General features: G+C 38.4%; 1 protein-coding gene, 1 long non-coding RNA gene and 2 pseudogenes across 2 annotated transcripts; all 4 read right to left on the bottom strand.

Moving 5' to 3' along the window:
* Positions 1-1,934: 1,934 nt before the first annotated feature.
* Positions 1,935-2,328, bottom strand: LOC114455944 (uncharacterized). The gene is made up of 3 exons (XR_003672773.1): positions 2,261-2,328; positions 2,124-2,175; positions 1,935-1,960 (listed from the first exon to the last, which is right to left on the bottom strand). It is a non-coding gene; the product is annotated as an uncharacterized LOC114455944 (long non-coding RNA).
* A 1,434-nt stretch (positions 2,329-3,762) lies between these two features.
* On the bottom strand, positions 3,763-5,029 carry LOC114456331 (zinc finger protein Dzip1-like). Its single transcript, XM_028438020.1, has 2 exons — positions 4,849-5,029; positions 3,763-4,757 (listed from the first exon to the last, which is right to left on the bottom strand). The coding sequence occupies exons 1-2, from the start codon at positions 5,027-5,029 to the stop codon at positions 3,763-3,765; spliced, it is 1,176 nt and encodes a 391-aa protein (XP_028293821.1).
* Positions 5,030-7,210: 2,181 nt separating this feature from the next.
* Positions 7,211-10,308, bottom strand: LOC114456327 (zinc finger protein Dzip1-like; annotated as a pseudogene).
* A 1,080-nt stretch (positions 10,309-11,388) lies between these two features.
* Positions 11,389-20,960, bottom strand: LOC114456325 (zinc finger protein Dzip1-like; annotated as a pseudogene).
* Between the last annotated feature and the right edge of the window lie 1,465 nt (positions 20,961-22,425).

Here is a 22,425-nt window from a genome sequence, read left to right as displayed (position 1 = left end):
CATCTCATGGTAACAAGATTTAATTTGTGTGTGTGTCATGTAAATATGTTTAATTTCCAAACTCAACAGTTGGAAGGGATTCTTTTTGCTGATTTTGTTTTTCTACATTAAACATGATCCTTTCCCAGCCATGTTTTCAAATAACTGAAAATCTTTTACTTTAATGTTCTTTTTAAAAAAACTAGAGTTGAAACATCCAGAATATTTAGTACCTGTTAAATTATGGTCCCAATAAAGTCTCGACTGAAACATGTCCATGACCACAAATGGGAATATTATTAAAACAGCCACACTGCCTGATGACAAATAGGAAGGAGTAATGTACGTACAGTCAGAATTCCAGTGAAATATCTTTATTGTATACATATTTTCTCTATTTACAAACCTTTGTCACATATAGAAAAAAAATATATTGTACAATGATATAAAACCAGTATTAAACACAGCAGGTTACACACAAGTGTAGATAAACTACGTCAACTAATAAAGAATGACTTGCTCCAGAGCGTAGGCATTAGATGTCAAATACATTTTAATTCTTTTATTTTGCTACATTCCTTGACATTTTTTAAATTTCATGTTTTATACTTTTAAATTTTTTGTAATTCAAATGTAGTTTTTGTTGCTACGTATTTTATTTTCGTCTTAACAAATAAAGTCGTATTGGACTGGATTGGAAAGACATTGCAGGAAGTAGTTTGAGGGAGTTTGTTGTGTCTCTGCAACATCTCCTGATTGGCTGCAGGGTTTCTTATGTTTCTAATGGCCTCTATGTTTCACTGACGTCGTTGAGGGAAGTCAGGCTGGCGTTCATGGTGCCGTCTGTCTCTACGTCAGATGTGACCTAGAACATCAGAACAAGAACATGACACACATATAAAGGAATCCTCAACCCAAATGACAAAGACAACTCAACTGGAAAACTATGATATATAACCTTTACTGCTGCATGGAAAGTTTGGCCTATGGATTGGTCCAGTAGTTCCCAAACTTTTCCCAGTCCCGTACCCCATCAGATATTTAACCTGAAGCCTTGTGCCCCCTACTCCCGCACACTTAAACATAATAATGTAATCTCAGATAAAATGTGTAATTTGCTCCATTTATATTCGTTTCAAATTCTGGATTTTAATTCACATACCCCCTATGACACTTGTATCAAACTCAAGGGCCAAATCTGGCCATTTGGAGCATCGAGTTCAGCCCGCAGGAGAAAGTAAAAATGACAGAGGAATCATGAATCATTGTGAAAATGAAACTCAACAATATTTGCAGGGCTCACAGTTTTCTCGCTGCCTATATCACATGATTGCAGTCATCTTTAAAGTGAAACTCAAAATTCGTACAAAATCCTTACATTTTCCTCAAATTATGACATAATTTCTCTAAATTAATTAGAAATTGGTCACAAAATTAAAGTGAAGATCACTTATTGCTTGGATGAAATCGTTTTTTTTAAAACATATTTTGTATTTAATGTATACGTAGAGGAGGAAACTAGGGCACAATAATGTTGAAATTAACGTTTGCAGTCTTACATTTATATTTATTATGTAGCCTAAAAATTAAATGTATTGTTACAGAACATATGTCCAGGTTTAAAATCTCAGAGAAAAGAATCATAAAGGCATAAAGCTCTGTGAGTTACTTCACTGCTTCATGTCCACATACAGGACTGTTAAAAAGCATAATCCAATAAAAAATAAAACGGTCATTTTTATGCCTTTTTTTGTGGATTTAAGCGACAAAATGCACTCCACTTTGTAAGGCCCATTAAATCATGTTTTTAAGAAAATATTTGTTAAGAATTAAAAGGAAAAACTGAAGGATGTGACTGCTGACCTGACTGGAGGACATTTCTGTAGAACTTTCCTCACTCTCTGATGATGATTCAGATTCTTCTACAGTGCTCCTCTTCCGACAACGAAAAACATTCAATACTCTCCTGCAACTCTGTGAACTGAACCCACACAACAAACAGGCTTTCACTCGTTTACCATCTACACCAGGGCTGTCAGACTCATTTCAGTTCAAAGGCCACATTTGGACCAGTTTGATCTGAAGTGGGCCCAACCACACAACTCCAAGCATTTGTTAAGAAACATTTTTGGAATTTTTCTTACATCTTTTGTCCCAAGATCTTCATTTTTCTCACCAATTTGTTCTTTTTCTTTACTGCAACCGAACAGAGGAGATTAATAATGTGATCATAACAACAATAAGGATGAAAGAGGACTGTTTAGGTAAACAAGCGGCCAACCTTTTCCTTGCTTTTCTACCTCTTCCATCTCAGGATCCGATTCCTCAATGAAGCTCAACAGAGGCTTCCTGATCAGGGACAGAATTCAAAGAGATTTTTAGGAAGAATTAAATCTCAATCACAAAATATTCCATTTGATTTATTTGTGTAGATTATCGACTTTCAACCACAATTTTCTCAGGTGAACAACTAAATATAGAAATATTAAACACAGGCTGCTTTGTAAACAAAGGTAAACCTGATTCTGGAATTTTGTGTGTTGAAAGAATAAAAAGTGATGTCATTTCCTTAAGTTGTAGGTTATTACTTGGCGCATTCACGATCGGGCATCCTGATAGCCTGAATATTTGTTCTAGTTCCTTCATTCTTCATTCTAAAAGTAGCAACGTAGATTACAGAGTGTAGATTGTACTTAAGTGTGAGTAAAATTACACTTACACTTGGGAAAAAATACTCAATGTACAATTACCCAAAAAATCTAATTAAAACAGTGACTTTCAGTATTTGTATTTTATTTGATTATAAATAAAGTTATTATTTTCAAAATAATGAAACTGATAGATTATATTGCGCTCTAATAGCATTTTTTTTTTTTAATTACATTGAGAAACATAGTGTTGACTAAAATTGTATAAATCTTAAAGAATCAACCACATCAGACTAACCTGAAGTGTGTACATAACTTTACTAGGTTTCAATCAATAATTTATTTTAATGTGATATGTATTGCTTTAACTGAGGTAAAAAAAACAAAATCGTCATATCCATATGTGCCTCCAGGGTCTCTGTTGTGAAGTTGTTTTCAGCGCACACAGGGGGGCAGATGTCACCTGCTGAGTAGCTGATTCTCTTCCACAGAGACTTTAAATGCTTTCAGTCCAGTTTTCACACTGTCAAAAAGCACATCTTTGTTTTGCTCCACCTCTGATGTGAGGATGCCGATTTTCACCTTGGAAATGCTTCTTTTCTTGCCTGACCTCACTGGGCGGGGCCTCCGCTAATATGAAAATTTACCATTTAGCATCTAGATTAAGATTTAACATTTAGATTTAAGTTTAACATTTAGATTTAATATTTTACAGGCGGAACAGGAGGGCATAACAAGTAAATATTGATCGAATTCAGCCGCCGCATTTATCAACACCCGATCATTTGTACGCTTGGATTGGTCAGATATGAATGTTTCATGAATCACGCATTGGTCCTGTAGTACGACCAAATTTGCACTCAGATTTGCACCATTTTTACGCAAGGTTGATAAATGAGGGCCATTGAGTGCAAATTTAATTCAGCTGCGCCAATTCTACACGTTTTTCTTTTTTAAACGGTGCAACAACATTTTTGCACAGAACAAAATTGGCGATAAATAATCATATGTATTTTTAGTTGTAATAAATCATAATCCGAGTTTATGGTATGATCTACTCGGAATTTACATTTATGATTCACGTGTGTTTTCTGATGTGTATGTACAGCTTTCTTTTCTTCATTTTTTTCTGATCTTACTTTTCTGTAAGGCTGCCAGAAGTTTCCGTTCTCTGACTCTCCACCAGCCTGACTAGCGTCAGTGTCACCTCCTTCCTGAGCTCAGGCTTGGGTATTGTCTTCGCTGGACTCTTTTCAGATATGGTGCTTGAATCCTCTGACAGCTCCTGTATAGGATCCAAGATTGGAACAGACACTGGCCTCATCGTGGAAACTCTCTTCTGTTGGGGCTCTGGTGCAGGTGAACTCTTGATGACTGGTACTTCTTCTTCTTCTGCTGCTTCTTCTTTTTGTTCTTCTTCTTCTTTGATGGTTAGGCTTAAATAAATGCTCTTTATCTGTTCCCTCTGAGCTTGGATGATGAGCTTCTTCCTCAGAATCCGGGACATCTTGTGGTTCTCAGACTGGTACATCTGCATTTGGCTCAGCTCATCCATCAGCCTGTCAGTCTCAGATTTGTGATGAGCTTTAACTCCCTGCAACCTGGATTTCCATTTTTGATTACGTTTCTTCTTTTGCTGCTCCAACATCTGGATGGTCTGGCTCTGGATCTCCTTGTAGATGTCTCTCTGCTGCTGCGAGTCCACAGGGTTGACAAGTATCTCCTGTTGATTCTGACTGACTTTGTCCAGAGCATGGAGGTTTTGGTTGTAGAGGGACTCCATCTCCCTGAGCAAGCTATTTTGGGTGTCGTCGAGCTTGCGATCCAACTGGGCCATCGCCTCGTCGCTGACACAAATCACTCTCAGCAGGTCTTTCTGTGACTGCTGCTTCATTTCCAGAAATGTTTTGGCTTCAATAGTCTGCCGCTGCTCATTGATCTGCTCCTTTAGTTTATTGAGCTCTGATTTGAGGCTGATGTTCTCTGATTTAAGGTAGATGTTCTCTGTTTTGAGCCTGCTGTTCTCTGATTGGAGGCTGTTGACCAGAGATGTACTGTTTGTGATGGGCTTCAGCGCCATTTCATGCTCCTCCTGCTTTTTCAGCATGCCTGAGCAGCTGCTTGTGCTCCCTATCGCACGCACTCAGCCGCTCCTTGACAGCGACCGGGTTGTGGGTGAGGACCTCCTAGGAGTATAAGAGCCACTCCAGGGAGAGCTGACCTAGCCTCAGCAGCTTCACTAAGGAGGGATCAATGGGGTTTCTGCAACGGAGGTAGCACCCTCCCTCCAGGCTGCAGAAGGTCACCATGCTGATGTGCTCCTGAAGCATGTCCACGTCCACCGCGATGATCCGCCTCCAGTCCACGCTCTCCCAGCGCAGGTGGAATTTGAATGCAGTCATGGCTGGTGCTGGTGCAGGGCTCCTACGGGTGTCACCACCATAGGGATTAGGGATGTAACGATTCACTCAACTCCCGATACGAGAGTTGAGATCTGGTTACAAAATAAAAGCACATAGAGGAAAAGATTTATATACGACCCTAATCCTGGCCCAGTAAGCATCATCTCATGGTAACAAGATTTAGTGTGTGTGTGTGTGTGTGTGTGTGCGTGCGTGCGTGTGTGTCCTGGCCCAGTAAGCATCATCTCATGGTAACAAGATTTAATTTGTGTGTGTGTGTCATGTAAATATGATTAATTTCCAAACTCAACAGTTGGAAGGGATTCTTTTTGCTGATTTTGTTTTTCTAATTTAAGCATGATCCTTTCCCAGCCATGTTTTCAAATAACTGAAAATCTTTTACTTTAATGTTCTTTTTAAAAAACTAGAGTTGGAACTTCCAGAATATTTAGGACCTGTTAAATTATGGTCCCAATAAAGTCTCGACTGAAACATGTCCATGACCACAAATGGGAATATTATTAAAACAGCCACACTGCCTGATGACAAATAGGAAGGAGTAATGTATGTACAGTCAGAATTCCAGTGAAATATCTTTATTGTATACATATTTTCTCTATTTACAAACCTTTGTCACATATAGAAAAAAAATATATTGTACAATGTTATAAAACCAGTATTAAACACAGCAGGTTACACACAAGTGTAGTTAAACTACGTCAACTAATAAAGAATGAGTTGCTCCAGAGCGTAGGCATTAGATGTCAAATACATTTTAATTCTTTTATTTTGCTACATTCCTTGACATTTTTTAAATCTCATGTTTTATACTTTTAAATTTTTTGTAATTCAAATGTAGTTTTTGTTGCTACGTATTTTATTTTCGTCTTAACAAATAAAGTCGTATTGGACTGGATTGGAAAGACATTGCAGGAAGTAGTTTGAGGGAGTTTGTTGTGTCTCTGCAACATCTCCTGATTGGCTGCAGGGTTTCTTATGTTTCTAATGGCCTCTATGTTTCACTGACGTCGTTGAGGGAAGTCAGGCTGGCGTTCATGGTGCCGTCTGTCTCTACGTCAGATGTGACCTAGAACATCAGAACAAGAACATGACACACATATAAAGGAATCCTCAACCCAAATGACAAAGACAACTCAACTGGAAAACTATGATATATAACCTTTACTGCTGCATGGAAAGTTTGGCCTATGGATTGGTCCAGTAGTTCCCAAACTTTTCCCAGTCCCGTACCCCATCAGATATTTAACCTGAAGCCTTGTGCCCCCTACTCCTGCACACTTAAACATAATAATGTAATCTCAGATAAAATGTGTAATTTGCTCCATTTATATTCGTTTCAAATTCTGGATTTTAATTCACATACCCCCTATGACACTTGTATCAAACTCAAGGGCCAAATCTGGCCATTTGGAGCATCGAGTTCAGCCCGCAGGAGAAAGTAAAAATGACAGAGGAATCATGAATCATTGTGAAAATGAAACTCAACAATATTTGCAGGGCTCACAGTTTTCTCGCTGCCTATATCACATGATTGCAGTCATCTTTAAATTGAAACTCAAAATTCGTACAAAATCCTTACATTTTCCTCAAATTATGACATAATTTCTCTAAATTAATTAGAAATTGGTCACAAAATTAAAGTGAAGATCACTTATTGCTTGGATGAAATCGTTTTTTTTAAAACATATTTTGTATTTAATGTATACGTAGAGGAGGAAACTAGGGCACAATAATGTTGAAATTAACGTTTGCAGTCTTACATTTATATTTATTATGTAGCCTAAAAATTAAATGTATTGTTACAGAACATATGTCCAGGTTTAAAATCTCAGAGAAAAGAATCATAAAGGCATAAAGCTCTGTGAGTTACTTCACTGCTTCATGTCCACATACAGGACTGTTAAAAAGCATAATCCAATAAAAAATAAAACGGTCATTTTTATGCCTTTTTTTGTGGATTTAAGCGACAAAATGCACTCCACTTTGTAAGGCCCATTAAAGCATGTTTTTAAGAAAATATTTGTTAAGAATTAAAAGGAAAAACTGAAGGATGTGACTGCTGACCTGACTGGAGGACATTTCTGTAGAACTTTCCTCACTCTCTGATGATGATTCAGATTCTTCTACAGTGCTCCTCTTCCGACAACGAAAAACATTCAATACTCTCCTGCAACTCTGTGAACTGAACCCACACAACAAACAGGCTTTCACTCGTTTACCATCTACACCAGGGCTGTCAGACTCATTTCAGTTCAAAGGCCACATTTGGACCAGTTTGATCTGAAGTGGGCCCAACCACACAACTCCAAGCATTTGTTAAGAAACATTTTTGGAATTTTTCTTACATCTTTTGTCCCAAGATCTTCATTTTTCTCACCAATTTGTTCTTTTTCTTTACTGCAACCGAACAGAGGAGATTAATAATGTGATCATAACAACAATAAGGATGAAAGAGGACTGTTTAGGTAAACAAGCGGCCAACCTTTTCCTTGCTTTTCTACCTCTTCCATCTCAGGATCCGATTCCTCAATGAAGCTCAACAGAGGCTTCCTGATCAGGGACAGAATTCAAAGAGATTTTTAGGAAGAATTAAATCTCAATCACAAAATATTCCATTTGATTTATTTGTGTAGATTATCGACTTTCAACCACAATTTTCTCAGGTGAACAACTAAATATAGTTAAACACAGGCTGCTTTGTAAACAAAGGTAAACCTGAATCTGGAATTTTGTGTGTTGAAAGAATAAAAAGTGGTGATGTCATTTCCTTAAGTCGTAGGTTATTACTTGGCGCATTCACGATCGGGCATCCTGATAGCCTGAATATTTGTTCTAGTTCCTTCATTCTTCATTCTAAAAGTAGCAACGTAGATTACAGAGTGTAGATTGTACTTAAGTGTGAGTAAAATTACACTTACACTTGGGAAAAAATACTCAATGTACAATTACCCAAAAAATCTAATTAAAACAGTGACTTTCAGTATTTGTATTTTATTTGATTATAAATAAAGTTATTATTTTCAAAATAATGAAACTGATAGATTATATTGCGCTCTAATAGCATTTTTTTTTTAATTACACTGAGAAACATAGTGTTGACTAAAATTGTATAAATCTTAAAGAATCAACCACATCAGACTAACCTGAAGTGTGTACATAACTTTACTAGGTTTCAATCAATAATTTATTTTAATGTGATATGTATTGCTTTAACTGAGGTAAAAAAAACAAAAAAAAAAAAACAAAATCGTCATATCCATATGTGCCTCCAGGGTCTCTGTTGTGAAGTTGTTTTCAGCGCACACAGGGGGGCAGATGTCACCTGCTGAGTAGCTGATTCTCTTCCACAGAGACTTTAAATGCTTTCAGTCCAGTTTTCACACTGTCAAAAAGCACATCTTTGTTTTGCTCCACCTCTGATGTGAGGATGCCGATTTTCACCTTGGAAATGCTTCTTTTCTTGCCTGACCTCACTGGGCGGGGCCTCCGCTAATATGAAAATTTACCATTTAGCATCTAGATTAAGATTTAACATTTAGATTTAAGTTTAACATTTAGATTTAATATTTTACAGGCGGAACAGGAGGGCATAACAAGTAAATATTGATCGAATTCAGCCGCCGCATTTATCAACACCCGATCATTTGTACGCTTGGATTGGTCAGATATGAATGTTTCATGAATCACGCATTGGTCCTGTAGTACGACCAAATTTGCACTCAGATTTGCACCATTTTTACGCAAGGTTGATAAATGAGGGCCATTGAGTGCAAATTTAATTCAGCTGCGCCAATTCTACACGTTTTTCTTTTTTAAACGGTGCAACAACATTTTTGCACAGAACAAAATTGGCGATAAATAATCATATGTATTTTTAGTTGTAATAAATCATAATCCGAGTTTATGGTATGATCTACTCGGAATTTACATTTATGATTCACGTGTGTTTTCTGATGTGTATGTACAGCTTTCTTTTCTTCATTTTTTTCTGATCTTACTTTTCTGTAAGGCTCCCAGAAGTTTCCGTTCTCTGACTCTCCACCAGCCTGACTAGCGTCAGTGCCACCTCCTTCCTGAGCTCAGGCTTGGGTATTGTCTTCGCTGGACTCTTTTCAGATATGGTGCTTGAATCCTCTGACAGCTCCTGTATAGGATCCAAGATTGGAACAGACACTGGCCTCATCGTGGAAACTCTCTTCTGTTGGGGCTCTGGTGCAGGTGAACTCTTGATGACTGGTACTTCTTCTTCTTCTGCTGCTTCTTCTTTTTGTTCTTCTTCTTTGATGGTTAGGTTTAAATAAATGCTCTTTATCTGTTCCCTCTGAGCTTGGATGATGAGCTTCTTCCTCAGAATCCGGGACATCTTGTGGTTCTCAGACTGGTACATCTGCATTTGGCTCAGCTCATCCATCAGCCTGTCAGTCTCAGATTTGTGATGAGCTTTAACTCCCTGCAACCTGGATTTCCATTTTTGATTACGTTTCTTCTTTTGCTGCTCCAACATCTGGATGGTCTGGCTCTGGATCTCCTTGTAGATGTCTCTCTGCTGCTGCGAGTCCACAGGGTTGACAAGTATCTCCTGTTGATTCTGACTGACTTTGTCCAGAGCATGGAGGTTTTGGTTGTAGAGGGACTCCATCTCCCTGAGCAAGCTATTTTGGGTGTCGTCGAGCTTGCGATCCAACTGGGCCATCGCCTCGTCGCTGACACAAATCACTCTCAGCAGGTCTTTCTGTGACTGCTGCTTCATTTCCAGAAATGTTTTGGCTTCAATAGTCTGCCGCTGCTCATTGATCTGCTCCTTTAGTTTATTGAGCTCTGATTTGAGGCTGATGTTCTCTGATTTAAGGTAGATGTTCTCTGTTTTGAGGCTGCTGTTCTCTGATTGGAGACTGTTGACCAGAGATGTACTGTTTGTGATGGGCTTCAGCGCCATTTCATGCTCCTCCTGCTTTTTCAGCATGCCTGAGCAGCTGCTTGTGCTCCCTATCGCACGCACTCAGCCGCTCCTTGACAGCGACCAGGTTGTGGGTGAGGACCTCCTAGGAGTATAAGAGCCACTCCAGGGAGAGCTGACCTAGCCTCAGCAGCTTCACTAAGGAGGGATCAATGGGGTTTCTGCAACGGAGGTAGCACCCTCCCTCCAGGCTGCAGAAGGTCACCATGCTGATGTGCTCCTGAAGCATGTCCACGTCCACCGCGATGATCCGCCTCCAGTCCACGCTCTCCCAGCGCAGGTGGAATTTGAATGCAGTCATGGCTGGTGCTGGTGCAGGGCTCCTACGGGTGTCACCACCATAGGGATTAGGGATGTAACGATTCACTCAACTCCCGATACGAGAGTTGAGATCTGGTTACAAAATAAAAGCACATAGAGGAAAAGATTTATATACGACCCTAATCCTGGCCCAGTAAGCATCATCTCATGGTAACAAGATTTAGTGTGTGTGTGTGTGCGTGCGTGCGTGCGTGTGTGTCCTGGCCCAGTAAGCATCATCTCATGGTAACAAGATTTAGTGTGTGTGTGTGTGCGTGCGTGCGTGCGTGTGTGTCCTGGCCCAGTAAGCATCATCTCATGGTAACAAGATTTAATTTGTGTGTGTGTGTCATGTAAATATGATTAATTTCCAAACTCAACAGTTGGAAGGGATTCTTTTTGCTGATTTTGTTTTTCTACATTAAACATGATTCTTTCCCAGCCATGTTTTCAAATAACTGAAAATCTTTTACTTTAATGTTCTTTTTAAAAAACTAGAGTTGGAACTTCCAGAATATTTAGTACCTGTTAAATTATGGTCCCAATAAAGTCTCGACTGAAACATGTCCATGACCACAAATGGGAATATTATTAAAACAGCCACACTGCCTGATGACAAATAGGAAGGAGTAATGTATGTACAGTCAGAATTCCAGTGAAATATCTTTATTGTATACATATTTTCTCTATTTACAAACCTTTGTCACATATAGAAAAAAAAATATTGTACAATGTTATAAAACCAGTATTAAACACAGCAGGTTACACACAAGTGTAGATAAACTACGTCAACTAATAAAGAATGAGTTGCTCCAGAGCGTAGGCATTAGATGTCAAATACATTTTAATTCTTTTATTTTGCTACATTCCTTGACATTTTTTAAATCTCATGTTTTATACTTTTAAATTTTTTGTAATTCAAATGTAGTTTTTGTTGCTACGTATTTTATTTTCGTCTTAACAAATAAAGTCGTATTGGACTGGATTGGAAAGACATTGCAGGAAGTAGTTTGAGGGAGTTTGTTGTGTCTCTGCAACATCTCCTGATTGGCTGCAGGGTTTCTTATGTTTCTAATGGCCTCTATGTTTCACTGACGTCATTGAGGGAAGTCAGGCTGGCGTTCATGGTGCCGTCTGTCTCTACGTCAGATGTGACCTAGAACATCAGAACAAGAACATGACACACATATAAAGGAATCCTCAACCCAAATGACAAAGACAACTCAACTGGAAGACTATGATATATAACCTTTACTGCTGCATGGAAAGTTTGGCCTATGGATTGGTCCAGTAGTTCCCAAACTTTTCCCAGTCCCGTACCCCATCAGATATTTAACCTGAAGCCCTGTGCCCCCTAATCCTGCACACTTAAACATAATAATGTAATCTCTGATAAAATGTGTAATTTGCTCCATTTATATTCGTTTCAAATTCTGGATTTTAATTCACATACCCCCTATGACACTTGTATCAAACTCAAGGGCCAAATCTGGCCCTTTGGAGCATCTAGTTCAGCCCGCAGGAGAAAGTAAAAATGACAGAGGAATCATGAATCATTGTGAAAATGAAACTCAACAATATTTGCAGGGCTCACAGTTTTCTCGCTGCCTATATCACATGATTGCAGTCATCTTTAAATTGAAACTCATATTTCGTACAAAATCCTTACATTTTCCTCAAATTATGACATAATTTCTCTAAATTAATTAGAAATTGGTCACAAAATTAAAGTGAAGATCACTTATTGCTTGGATAAAATCGTTTTTTTTAAAAAATATTTTGTATTTAGTGTATACGTAGAGGAGGAAACTAGGGCACAATAATGTTGAAATTAACGTTTGCAGTCTTACATTTATATTTATTATGTAGCCTAAAAATTAAATGTATTGTTACAGAACATATGTCCAGGTTTAAAATCTCAGAGAAAAGAATCATAAAGGCATAAAGCTCTGTGAGTTACTTCACTGCTTCATGTCCACATACAGGACTGTTAAAAAGCATAATCCAATAAAAAATAAAACGGTCATTTTTATGCCTTTTTTGTGGATTTAAGCGACAAAATGCACTCCACTTTGTAAGGCCCATTAAAGCATGTTTTTAAGAAAATATTTGTTAAGAATTAAAAGGAAAAACTGAAGGATGTGACTGCTGACCTGACTGGAGGACATTTCTGTAGAACTTTCCTTACTCTCTGATGATGATTCAGATTCTTCTACAGTGCTCCTCTTCCGACAACGAAAAACATTCAATACTCTCCTGCAACTCTGTGAACTGAACCCACACAACAAACAGGCTTTCACTCGTTTACCATCTACACCAGGGCTGTCAGACTCATTTCAGTTCAAAGGCCACATTTGGACCAGTTTGATCTGAAGTGGGCCCAACCACACAACTCCAAGCATTTGTTAAGAAACATTTTTGGAATTTTTCTTACATCTTTTGTCCCAAGATCTTCATTTTCTCACCAATTTGTTCTTTTTCTTTACTGCAACCGAACAGAGGAGATTAATAATGTGATCATAACAACAATAAGGATGAAAGAGGACTGTTTAGGTAAACAAGCGGCCAACCTTTTCCTTGCTTTTCTACCTCTTCCATCTCAGGATCCGATTCCTCAATGAAGCTCAACAGAAGCTTCCTGATCAGGGACAGAATTCAAAGAGATTTTTAGGAAGAATTAAATTTCAATCACCAAATATTCCATTTGATTTATTTGTGTAGATTATCGACTTTCAACCACAATTTTCTCAGGTGAACAACTAAATATAGAAATATTAAACACAGGCTGCTTTGTAAACAAAGGTAAACCTGAATCTGGAATTTTGTGTGTTGAAAGAATAAAAAGTGGTGATGTCATTTCCTTAAGTCGTAGGTTATTACTTGGCGCATTCACGATCGGGCATCCTGATAGCCTGAATATTTGTTCTAGTTCCTTCATTCTTCATTCTAAAAGTAGCAACGTAGATTACAGAGTGTAGATTGTACTTAAGTGTGAGTAAAATTACACTTACACTTGGGAAAAAATACTCAATGTACAATTACCCAAAAAATCTAATTAAAACAGTGACTTTCAGTATTTGTATTTTATTTGATTATAAATAAAGTTATTATTTTCAAAATAATGAAACTGATAGATTATATTGCGCTCTAATAGCATTTTTTTTTTTTAATTACACTGAGAAACATAGTGTTGACTAAAATTGTATAAATCTTAAAGAATCAACCACATCAGACTAACCTGAAGTGTGTACATAACTTTACTAGGTTTCAATCAATAATTTATTTTAATGTGATATGTATTGCTTTAACTGAGGTAAAAAAAACAAAAAAAAAAAAACAAAATCGTCATATCCATATGTGCCTCCAGGGTCTCTGTTGTGAAGTTGTTTTCAGCGCACACAGGGGGGCAGATGTCACCTGCTGAGTAGCTGATTCTCTTCCACAGAGACTTTAAATGCTTTCAGTCCAGTTTTCACACTGTCAAAAAGCACATCTTTGTTTTGCTCCACCTCTGATGTGAGGATGCCGATTTTCACCTTGGAAATGCTTCTTTTCTTGCCTGACCTCACTGGGCGGGGCCTCCGCTAATATGAAAATTTACCATTTAGCATCTAGATTAAGATTTAACATTTAGATTTAAGTTTAACATTTAGATTTAATATTTTACAGGCGGAACAGGAGGGCATAACAAGTAAATATTGATCGAATTCAGCCGCCGCATTTATCAACACCCGATCATTTGTACGCTTGGATTGGTCAGATATGAATGTTTCATGAATCACGCATTGGTCCTGTAGTACGACCAAATTTGCACTCAGATTTGCACCATTTTTACGCAAGGTTGATAAATGAGGGCCATTGAGTGCAAATTTAATTCAGCTGCGCCAATTCTACACGTTTTTCTTTTTTAAACGGTGCAACAACATTTTTGCACAGAACAAAATTGGCGATAAATAATCATATGTATTTTTAGTTGTAATAAATCATAATCCGAGTTTATGGTATGATCTGCTCGGAATTTACATTTATGATTCACGTGTGTTTTCTGATGTGTATGTACAGCTTTCTTTTCTTCATTTTTTTCTGATCTTACTTTTCTGTAAGGCTGCCAGAAGTTTCCGTTCTCTGACTCTCCACCAGCCTGACTAGCGTCAGTGCCACCTCCTTCCTGAGCTCAGGCTTGGGTATTGTCTTCGCTGGACTCTTTTCAGATATGGTGCTTGAATCCTCTGACAGCTCCTGTATAGGATCCAAGATTGGAACAGACACTGGCCTCATCGTGGAAACTCTCTTCTGTTGGGGCTCTGGTGCAGGTGAACTCTTGATGACTGGTACTTCTTCTTCTTCTGCTGCTTCTTCTTTTTGTTCTTCTTCTTTGATGGTTAGGTTTAAATAAATGCTCTTTATCTGTTCCCTCTGAGCTTGGATGATGAGCTTCTTCCTCAGAATCCGGGACATCTTGTGGTTCTCAGACTGGTACATCTGCATTTGGCTCAGGTCATCCATCAGCCTGTCAGTCTCAGATTTGTGATGAGCTTTGACTCCCTGCAACCTGGATTTCCATTTTTGATTACGTTTCTTCTTTTGCTGCTCCAACATCTGGATGGTCTGGCTCTGGATCTCCTTGTAGATGTCTCTCTGCTGCTGCGAGTCCACAGGGTTGACAAGTATCTCCTGTTGATTCTGACTGACTTTGTCCAGAGCATGGAGGTTTTGGTTGTAGAGGGACTCCATCTCCCTGAGCAAGCTATTTTGGGTGTCGTCGAGCTTGCGATCCAACTGGGCCATCGCCTCGTCGCTGACACAAATCACTCTCAGCAGGTCTTTCTGTGACTGCTGCTTCATTTCCAGAAATGTTTTGGCTTCAATGGTCTGCCGCTGCTCATTGATCTGCTCCTTTAGTCTATTGAGCTCTGATTTGAGGCTGATGTTCTCTGATTTGAGGCAGATGTTCTCTGTTTTGAGGCTGATATTCTCTGATTGGAGGCTGTTGACCAGAGATGTACTGTTTGTGATGGGCTTCAGCGCGATGTCATGCTCCTCCTGCTTTTTCAGCATGCCTGAGCAGCTGCTTGTGCTCCCTATCGCACGCACTCAGCCGCTCCTTGACAGCGACCAGGTTGTGGGTGAGGACCTCCTAGGAGTATAAGAGCCACTCCAGGGAGAGCTGACCTAGCCTCAGCAGCTTCACTAAGGAGGGATCAATGGGGTTTCTGCAACGGAGGTAGCACCCTCCCTCCAGGCTGCAGAAGGTCACCATGCTGATGTGCTCCTGAAGCATGTCCACGTCCACCGCGATGATCCGCCTCCAGTCCACGCTCTCCCGGCGCAGGTGGAATTTGAATGCAGTCATGGCTGGTGCTGGTGCAGGGCTCCTACGGGTGTCACCACCATAGGGATAATGAACTCCTTCTAGGAAAAGCTGAAAGGGAAACAGCAGATATGTTTATTCGTTTTCCATTTTAAATACAATTAACAAAATGGTCATGCTGACATAAACCATGGAATATAAAAAACAAGGAAAAATAATACAATAATAACAATAAGACTATCATACATCCATCCACACATACACTCACGCCTGGTGAAGCTTGCACGTAAAGACATTATACATTGTTGTACACTGTAGCCCATGCCATAGTAAGGAGAGAGAGAATTACAAAAATAAAAAACTTATTTTGCTATAATGGTCATGTAAGGTTCCCATAACTTTTCAAAGTCTCTTTGTTTTCCTTTTGCGATATATGTTAGTCTTTCTAGGCCAATGCATTCTGAAAGTTTTTTGATCCATTGTTGAATTGAAGGAGCTTCCATCCTCTTCCAGTTTAGGGCAAAAGCTCTCCTGGCATGCAATAGCCCAAAGTCCAGTAATATCTTTTGCTTCTTTGTTCTTGAAAAATCTCTCGGGTATATTCCTAGTATGCAAAGCTTGGCTGAAAGGGGAATCTTCACTTTTAAAAACTTCTGATAGACATTTGAGCACATCTTTCCAGAATTGTAGTATATCTGTACATTCCCATACACAATGTACAAGTGTCCCTTTGTGATCTCGACATTTTGTACATGTGTCTGGAATATCGCTGGACATGTGATGAAGTATTTCAGGTGTTATATAGACCCTGGTCAACCATTTGTGTTGGAGTAACTTTAGTCGTGTATTAATTGTTTCTTTTTGAGCCCTCAAACAAGCTTCATTCCAATCTGTTTCATCTATATATTCACGTATGTCATTTCTCCAAGCATTAATTTATCTATTGTTGAATCTGGTGAATTAGACCTGATTAAATTATAATATTTTGACATCAAACCTTTTTGTTCACGATTTTTGAGAGACATTTCTTCTATTAGTGATAGATTGGGAATATGTCAAATGTCTTCAGATTTGGATGAGAGAAAACTTTTTAGTTGTAGGTATTTGAAGAAATGCTTTGTAGGAATTTGGAACTTATGACACAATTCTCCAAACGCAAGCAGTAATCCATCCTCATATAAATCTTTAACCGTTTGAACACCCTTCACCTTCCATAATTTAAATCCTCCATCCTGTTTGCCAGGTGTGAAGTGTTCATTATTACACAATGGAGTGAATTGGGATATTGATAAAGGGTCATTAATATGTTTATGTGCATTGTGCCACACGATGATAGTGTTTTTTAAAAAGGGATTCTTAGTCTGTTGTTGAAGAGTTTTTAAATTGGCTGAATAAATATAACTATTAAGAGGCAAATCTGGAATGGATTGTTGTTCAATAGTCATCCAAGCTGGAGGTGAGTTTGTGCAAAAATAATGTGAAGCTGATGTTAACTGGGCAGCCATGTAATACCATCTAAGGTTTGGGAGTTGGAGCCCCCCTCTTTCATAGGGCAAGTACAGTAATTTAAACCGAAGCCTCACTTTCTTATTGTTCCATATAAAATTACTGAATGTTTTCTTTAGGTTATCAAAGAATGTTTGTGGTAATGGCAGGGGGAGTGTCTGGAAGTAATACAAGAATTTGGGTAAAATTGACATCTTCAGAATATTTATTCGTCCTATCATGGAGATGGGTAAGTTTGACCAACGATTTAAAGTTTCTGTAACCTTGTCTACCAGGGGGTCATATTTAGTAGCAACTATTTTGTTCAAATCTGGAGTAATTTTGATGCCTAGGTAGTTAAATCCATCTGTGGCGATTGTAAAATTAGTTTTCACTGTAGGATTTTTCCTGTCCTCTTCATTAAGAAACATAAGTATAGATTTACTGTTGTTAATTTTATATCCAGAAAACATTCCAAATTCTTCAATTAAGTTCACCAGGTTAGGGATGGTATTTTTTAGGTCTGTCAGAAAAATATATCATCGGCAAATAAAGATATAAGAAGATTTTTCCCCCCAATAAATACCCCCAATAGTCCCATCTGAGTTCTCACTGCAATGGCTAAAGGTTCCATGGCCAGAGTAAATAGAATTGGGGAGAGCGGGCACCCTTGTCTTGTGGAGCGTTGTAAATTGAAAGGATTTGAGACGTTATTGTTAGTTAAAACTTGAGCAGTAGGGTTTGTGTATAGCAACTCGATCCATTTGATAAATTCGTCTCCTAGCCCATATCTTGGGAGCAGTTTCAGAAGATAAGCCCACTCAATCCTGTCAAATGCTTGGCATGCATCTACAGCCAGCATTGCTGTATCCCTTGAATTTTGTTTCTCTTACAGTATATTTAGAACACGTCTAATATTTTGGTAGCCTTGTCTCTTTTGAATGAAACCTTGTTGGTCGTCGACTATTAATTTTGGTATAAGTTTTTCTAATTGTTTTGCCAGGATTTTACATAATATTTTCATATCACATCCCATAAGACTGATCCCCTACATGATGAGCACTCATCTTGGGGCTTATTAGGTTTCAATATCAGAGTAATTGTAGCTAATCTTAAGTATTCTGGGAGAGTTCTGGTTTCGTACGATTCTTTAAACATGTCAAGAAGTGGTTGGGCAAGCTTGTTTTTAAATATCTTATAAAATTCAACGGGCAGCCCATCTGGTCCTGGGGCTTTGCCGCTATTCATATTTCCTATAGCTTCTAATATATCTTTTGTTGTTAGTGGGTTATCAAGTGTCTCTTTATCCTCCTCAGATAATGTTTGGAACTGTAATTTATCAAGAAATGCATTTTGAATTTCTTCATTTCGATGACACTCTGATTCATATAGTTTTTTTATAGAATTCTCTAAAACTTTTATTTATTTCTAATGGGTCGAAGGTCAGTTTATCAACATCTGATTTTATACTAAGGATCGTTCTATCTGGTTGCATCTTTTTAATTCTCCAGGCTAACAATTTGCCTGCCTTCTCTCCTTGATCGTAAAATGTTTGTTTTACCCACAACAAACTTTTTGCAACTTTGTCAGTCATCAATTTATCATATTTAGCTCTCATAATAATTAAATTATTCATTTTTTCTAAGTTGTTACTACTATAAATATCATTTTTCAATGTCTTAATTTGTTGTTCCATTAATAGAATTTCCTGGTTGTATTTTTTATTTTGGGTACTCGTGTAACTGATAATTTCTCCTCTTATAAAGGCTTTAAAAGCTTCCCATCTGATACGAGCTGAAGTTTCATCTTTATTAAACTCAAAATAATTGTCTATACATTTTTCGATAAGCTTGATAAAAACCTTGTCTTTCAACAAAAAAGTCTGCAATCTCCACCTTTTTGGACCCTGTTCAACTTTATCCAAATGAACTTTAATGGAGACTGGAGCATGGTCACTCATTACAACGCTACTGTACCAACATTCTTTCACTTGTAGTCCTATGGATGTTAGAAAATAATCTATTCGTGAGTGGCTTTTATGGCTACTTGAGAAACATGAATACTGTTTTTTAGTTGGATTTTTATCCCTCCATATGTCTTGCAACCTAAGATCTTTTATATAATTATGCATTATTTTTCTAGTTTTGGTATGTGTATTGTCAGTGTGAGAAGATCTGTCAAGTGTTGGATCAAGGGTGCAATAAAAGTCTCCTCCCATATGATACAGTATATGCCATCTAGTGCAGATAGTGTCAAAAAGAGTTTTTCATAGAAGGATGGGGAATCATCATTAGGGCCATATACATTAACAAATTAATTTTCTGTTACAGAATAATACCTTGTACAATAAGGTATCTCCCACCTGGGTCCAAGATGATTTTGTTTTTTTTGAAATGGCACCGATTTGTGGATCAAAGTTACGACCCCTCTGGCATGACCGGTGAAAGGAGCCTGACATATCTGACCTGGCCATCTGTTCGTTAGGATTTGAATATCTGGTGGTGTCATATGTGATTCTTGTATAAAAACAATTTTTGAATTTAAATATTTTAATCTAGTCAATGCTTTTTTAACTTTTACCAATTTTCTCATTCCCCTGACATTCCAACTTGTTATAGTAATGTTAAAATTACTTCCCTTTGTTGTCTTTTCCATATATTCTAATTATGAACTTAAGGAGCATTAGGGCCAATGAAAATAAGAGTTAACCATTAATAGATAAAGTGCAAACTCACACAGGCACACAAACACATTCATTCCAACACATATGAACAATCCTGAACTACTGAACATTCCCTTGAAACACTGCACTTCATCCAGTGAAATGCACACCCACCCTCCCAGAACATAGTGGTTGGTAGGAACGCTGACCCACAAATCTGAGGAGCAGCTGGTCAACATGACCCCAATTCTTCTCAAATCAGTAACCATCCACCATGTTCATTTCACAATTATATTTACTTGTTACCCTTATGAAATAGAGCTCAATTATTCAAAATATAACTGCCAACATTAGAATTTAGAACAAATGGTCATTCAATTAGACCAATATAAAAAATATGTAACCTGTTTCACGTGAGAGAGTTATTTAAAGTGACTTTTTTTTTTTTTTTTTTTCCCCCACCTGTCTCGTATTACAGCACACTGTACAGCTTGCTCATCCCGAGGGGCGAGTGTTTTCAGTTGTAGATGGGAGCTGCTTGTAGAAATCTTCAGCATCTTACGGTGTGGAAAACAGGTGCATCTTGCCTCTGTGCAGGATCCTGAGTTTGCATGGATTGTACTGAAATCCGCAGAAAGCATTAATGTCAATGAAGCCTTTTATGACCGTGTGAAATCCTCTCCTCACGCGAACTGTTTCAGCTGAAAGATCCTGCGCGAACGTGATTTTTTTGCCCCTCGTGAAGGATCTGTTGTTTTTTAGCTTCCCGGAAAACGAGTTCCTTGTCTTGAAATTTCAGGAACCGGACCAGAACCACTCTGTTTTGTCCGGGTCTTCCTGTTGCCAGCGCACGATGGACACGTTCGAGAGTGAATACTTTTTGTGGTGGGAGGCCTAGCCATATTGGTAGCATATCGGCTACGTAATCAGTGAGCGGACGTCTCCCCTCTGTTCCCTCGCGTATTCCAAAGATTCGCAGATTTTTTCTCCGGCCCCGATTTTCAAGATCCTCTGTTTTTGCCTCCAGGAAAGCGATTCGCTTTAAAGCTGATTGTAGGGCTGCATCTGCCGTCTGCTGCGTCTCCTCGGTCACAGCAATGTGGGCCTCAGCCTGTTCGACTCGGCCAGTGTTAGCTGTAACCTCCTGATTTGTGGCAATTAGTTTACCCTCTAGTGTTGTGAGAGTAGTTGACATGCTCGTTAATCTGATTGATGCCATCAAGTCTTCCTCCAAAGTCAGACCACAGTGACCTGAGCTCTGATAGCACTTCTTCAATGCTAGCCATGTTAGCAATGTCCGTGTTGTTTATAGCACATATATATCGTGCTCTCCGGGAAGCTCACCGGAGTGGTTTTCGTGCTTGTCTTGCGTCCGCAGGTGAAAATCTCACACTGTTTTTTCTGTTGGTGTCCTCGACATGACCTTCTTTAACTAGAACGTTGGCAGTTAGGTACGGCATTTTTCAGAAAAGTGAAGCACGGCGTCGGAGCTTCTCGGCCAAGCCTCCATCTTGGTCACGTGACCCCCGGAACCCCTTTTTTGTTACTTTTGACCAGATTTACAGCAACATTTGGAAAATTTGTGATAATTTTCTTGTAAAAATATAATGTCAATGTTAAATCGAAATCTAGATGCTAAATGTTAAATTTAAATGTAGATGCTAAATGTTACATTTAAATCTAAATGTTAAATCTGAATGTTAAATTTAAATGTTATGGGTCAAACTCAATATTTTTCCAATAAGTTTAAATTTATTTATTTTATTTTTCATTTATTCAGTTCATTTCCGACATGGTTGCAATCACAGAAATTCTCTTTAACATTCAGAACAGAAATCACATCGTCACCGTTTTTTGTTGTATTTTTTTTTTTTTTTTTTGTCTCAATCCGTCCCCTGCTTTGAACACAGAAACTTTTACATCAAAGCTCGTTTCTTTCCTGGTCAAACATTCTTATCATCTTCATACCACAATTTCATCTTTTCATTTTTTTTTTTTTTTTTGTTTTGGATGTGTTCTCATCTGCAGTCATTGTTCCTGTTATTACTCCTCCTCACTCTCATTGTTATCCGTATCCCCTCGGGCTTTCTTTTCCAGACGTTTACGTTCCTCCAGCTCCCCAGACAAAAAGTTCTTCTTTCGAAGTACCTTGATATCCTCGGAAAGCCGCCTCAGCATACGATACATCAGAAAGGCACCTACCCCCATCATTAGCAGGCCAAAGATCATGACCCCTAGCAGATAGATGTCCTCCACATCTTCCACTGACAGCAGAGAGAGACAGAGCATCTGGCTTCTTCCCTGTGCATCCATGACATATCCACTTGGGTATGTGTCTTTCGGACACGCTGGTTCGTGCTGTAGTGATCGTCTCTTTGTGAAGATTGAGTCGATGGCGCTCAATGACCAGTTGATGAGTTCCATGTCGTCGCTGTGTTGATCTTGTATGCGTGTAGGAATATCCTCCGTGTCTTCTCTTTAAATCTTGTCAGATTTTCGGATTGTTTTGTCTCTGCATCAAGGTTATTCCAGTGGTTGATGGCTCTATACACAGTACTGTGTTTCCCAATGTTGGATTTAACCCTGTCTAGTCTAAACACATTATGTCTGAAGTCATAGGTATTTTGTTTGTATGTGAAACGTTTTTGTATCTGATGTGG

This window comes from Gouania willdenowi, chromosome 22 (genome assembly GCF_900634775.1).
Source record: "Gouania willdenowi chromosome 22, fGouWil2.1, whole genome shotgun sequence".
NCBI classification, from domain to species: domain Eukaryota; kingdom Metazoa; phylum Chordata; class Actinopteri; order Blenniiformes; family Gobiesocidae; genus Gouania; species Gouania willdenowi.
Note: the sequence above shows the minus strand (reverse complement) of the source record. Positions and strands in the feature narration are given on the sequence as shown.

What these genes read in the sequence shown, in the direction of transcription:
- LOC114456331 (XM_028438020.1), bottom strand. Translation starts at nt 5,029, where the DNA reads ATGACTGCATTCAAATTCCACCTGCGCTGGGAGAGCGTGGACTGGAGG. An exon ending in AGTGAAGCTGCTGAGGCTAG is followed by an intron (nt 4,758 to 4,848) that starts GTCAGCTCTCCC and finishes TGCGTGCGATAG; the next exon opens with GGAGCACAAGCAGCTGCTCA.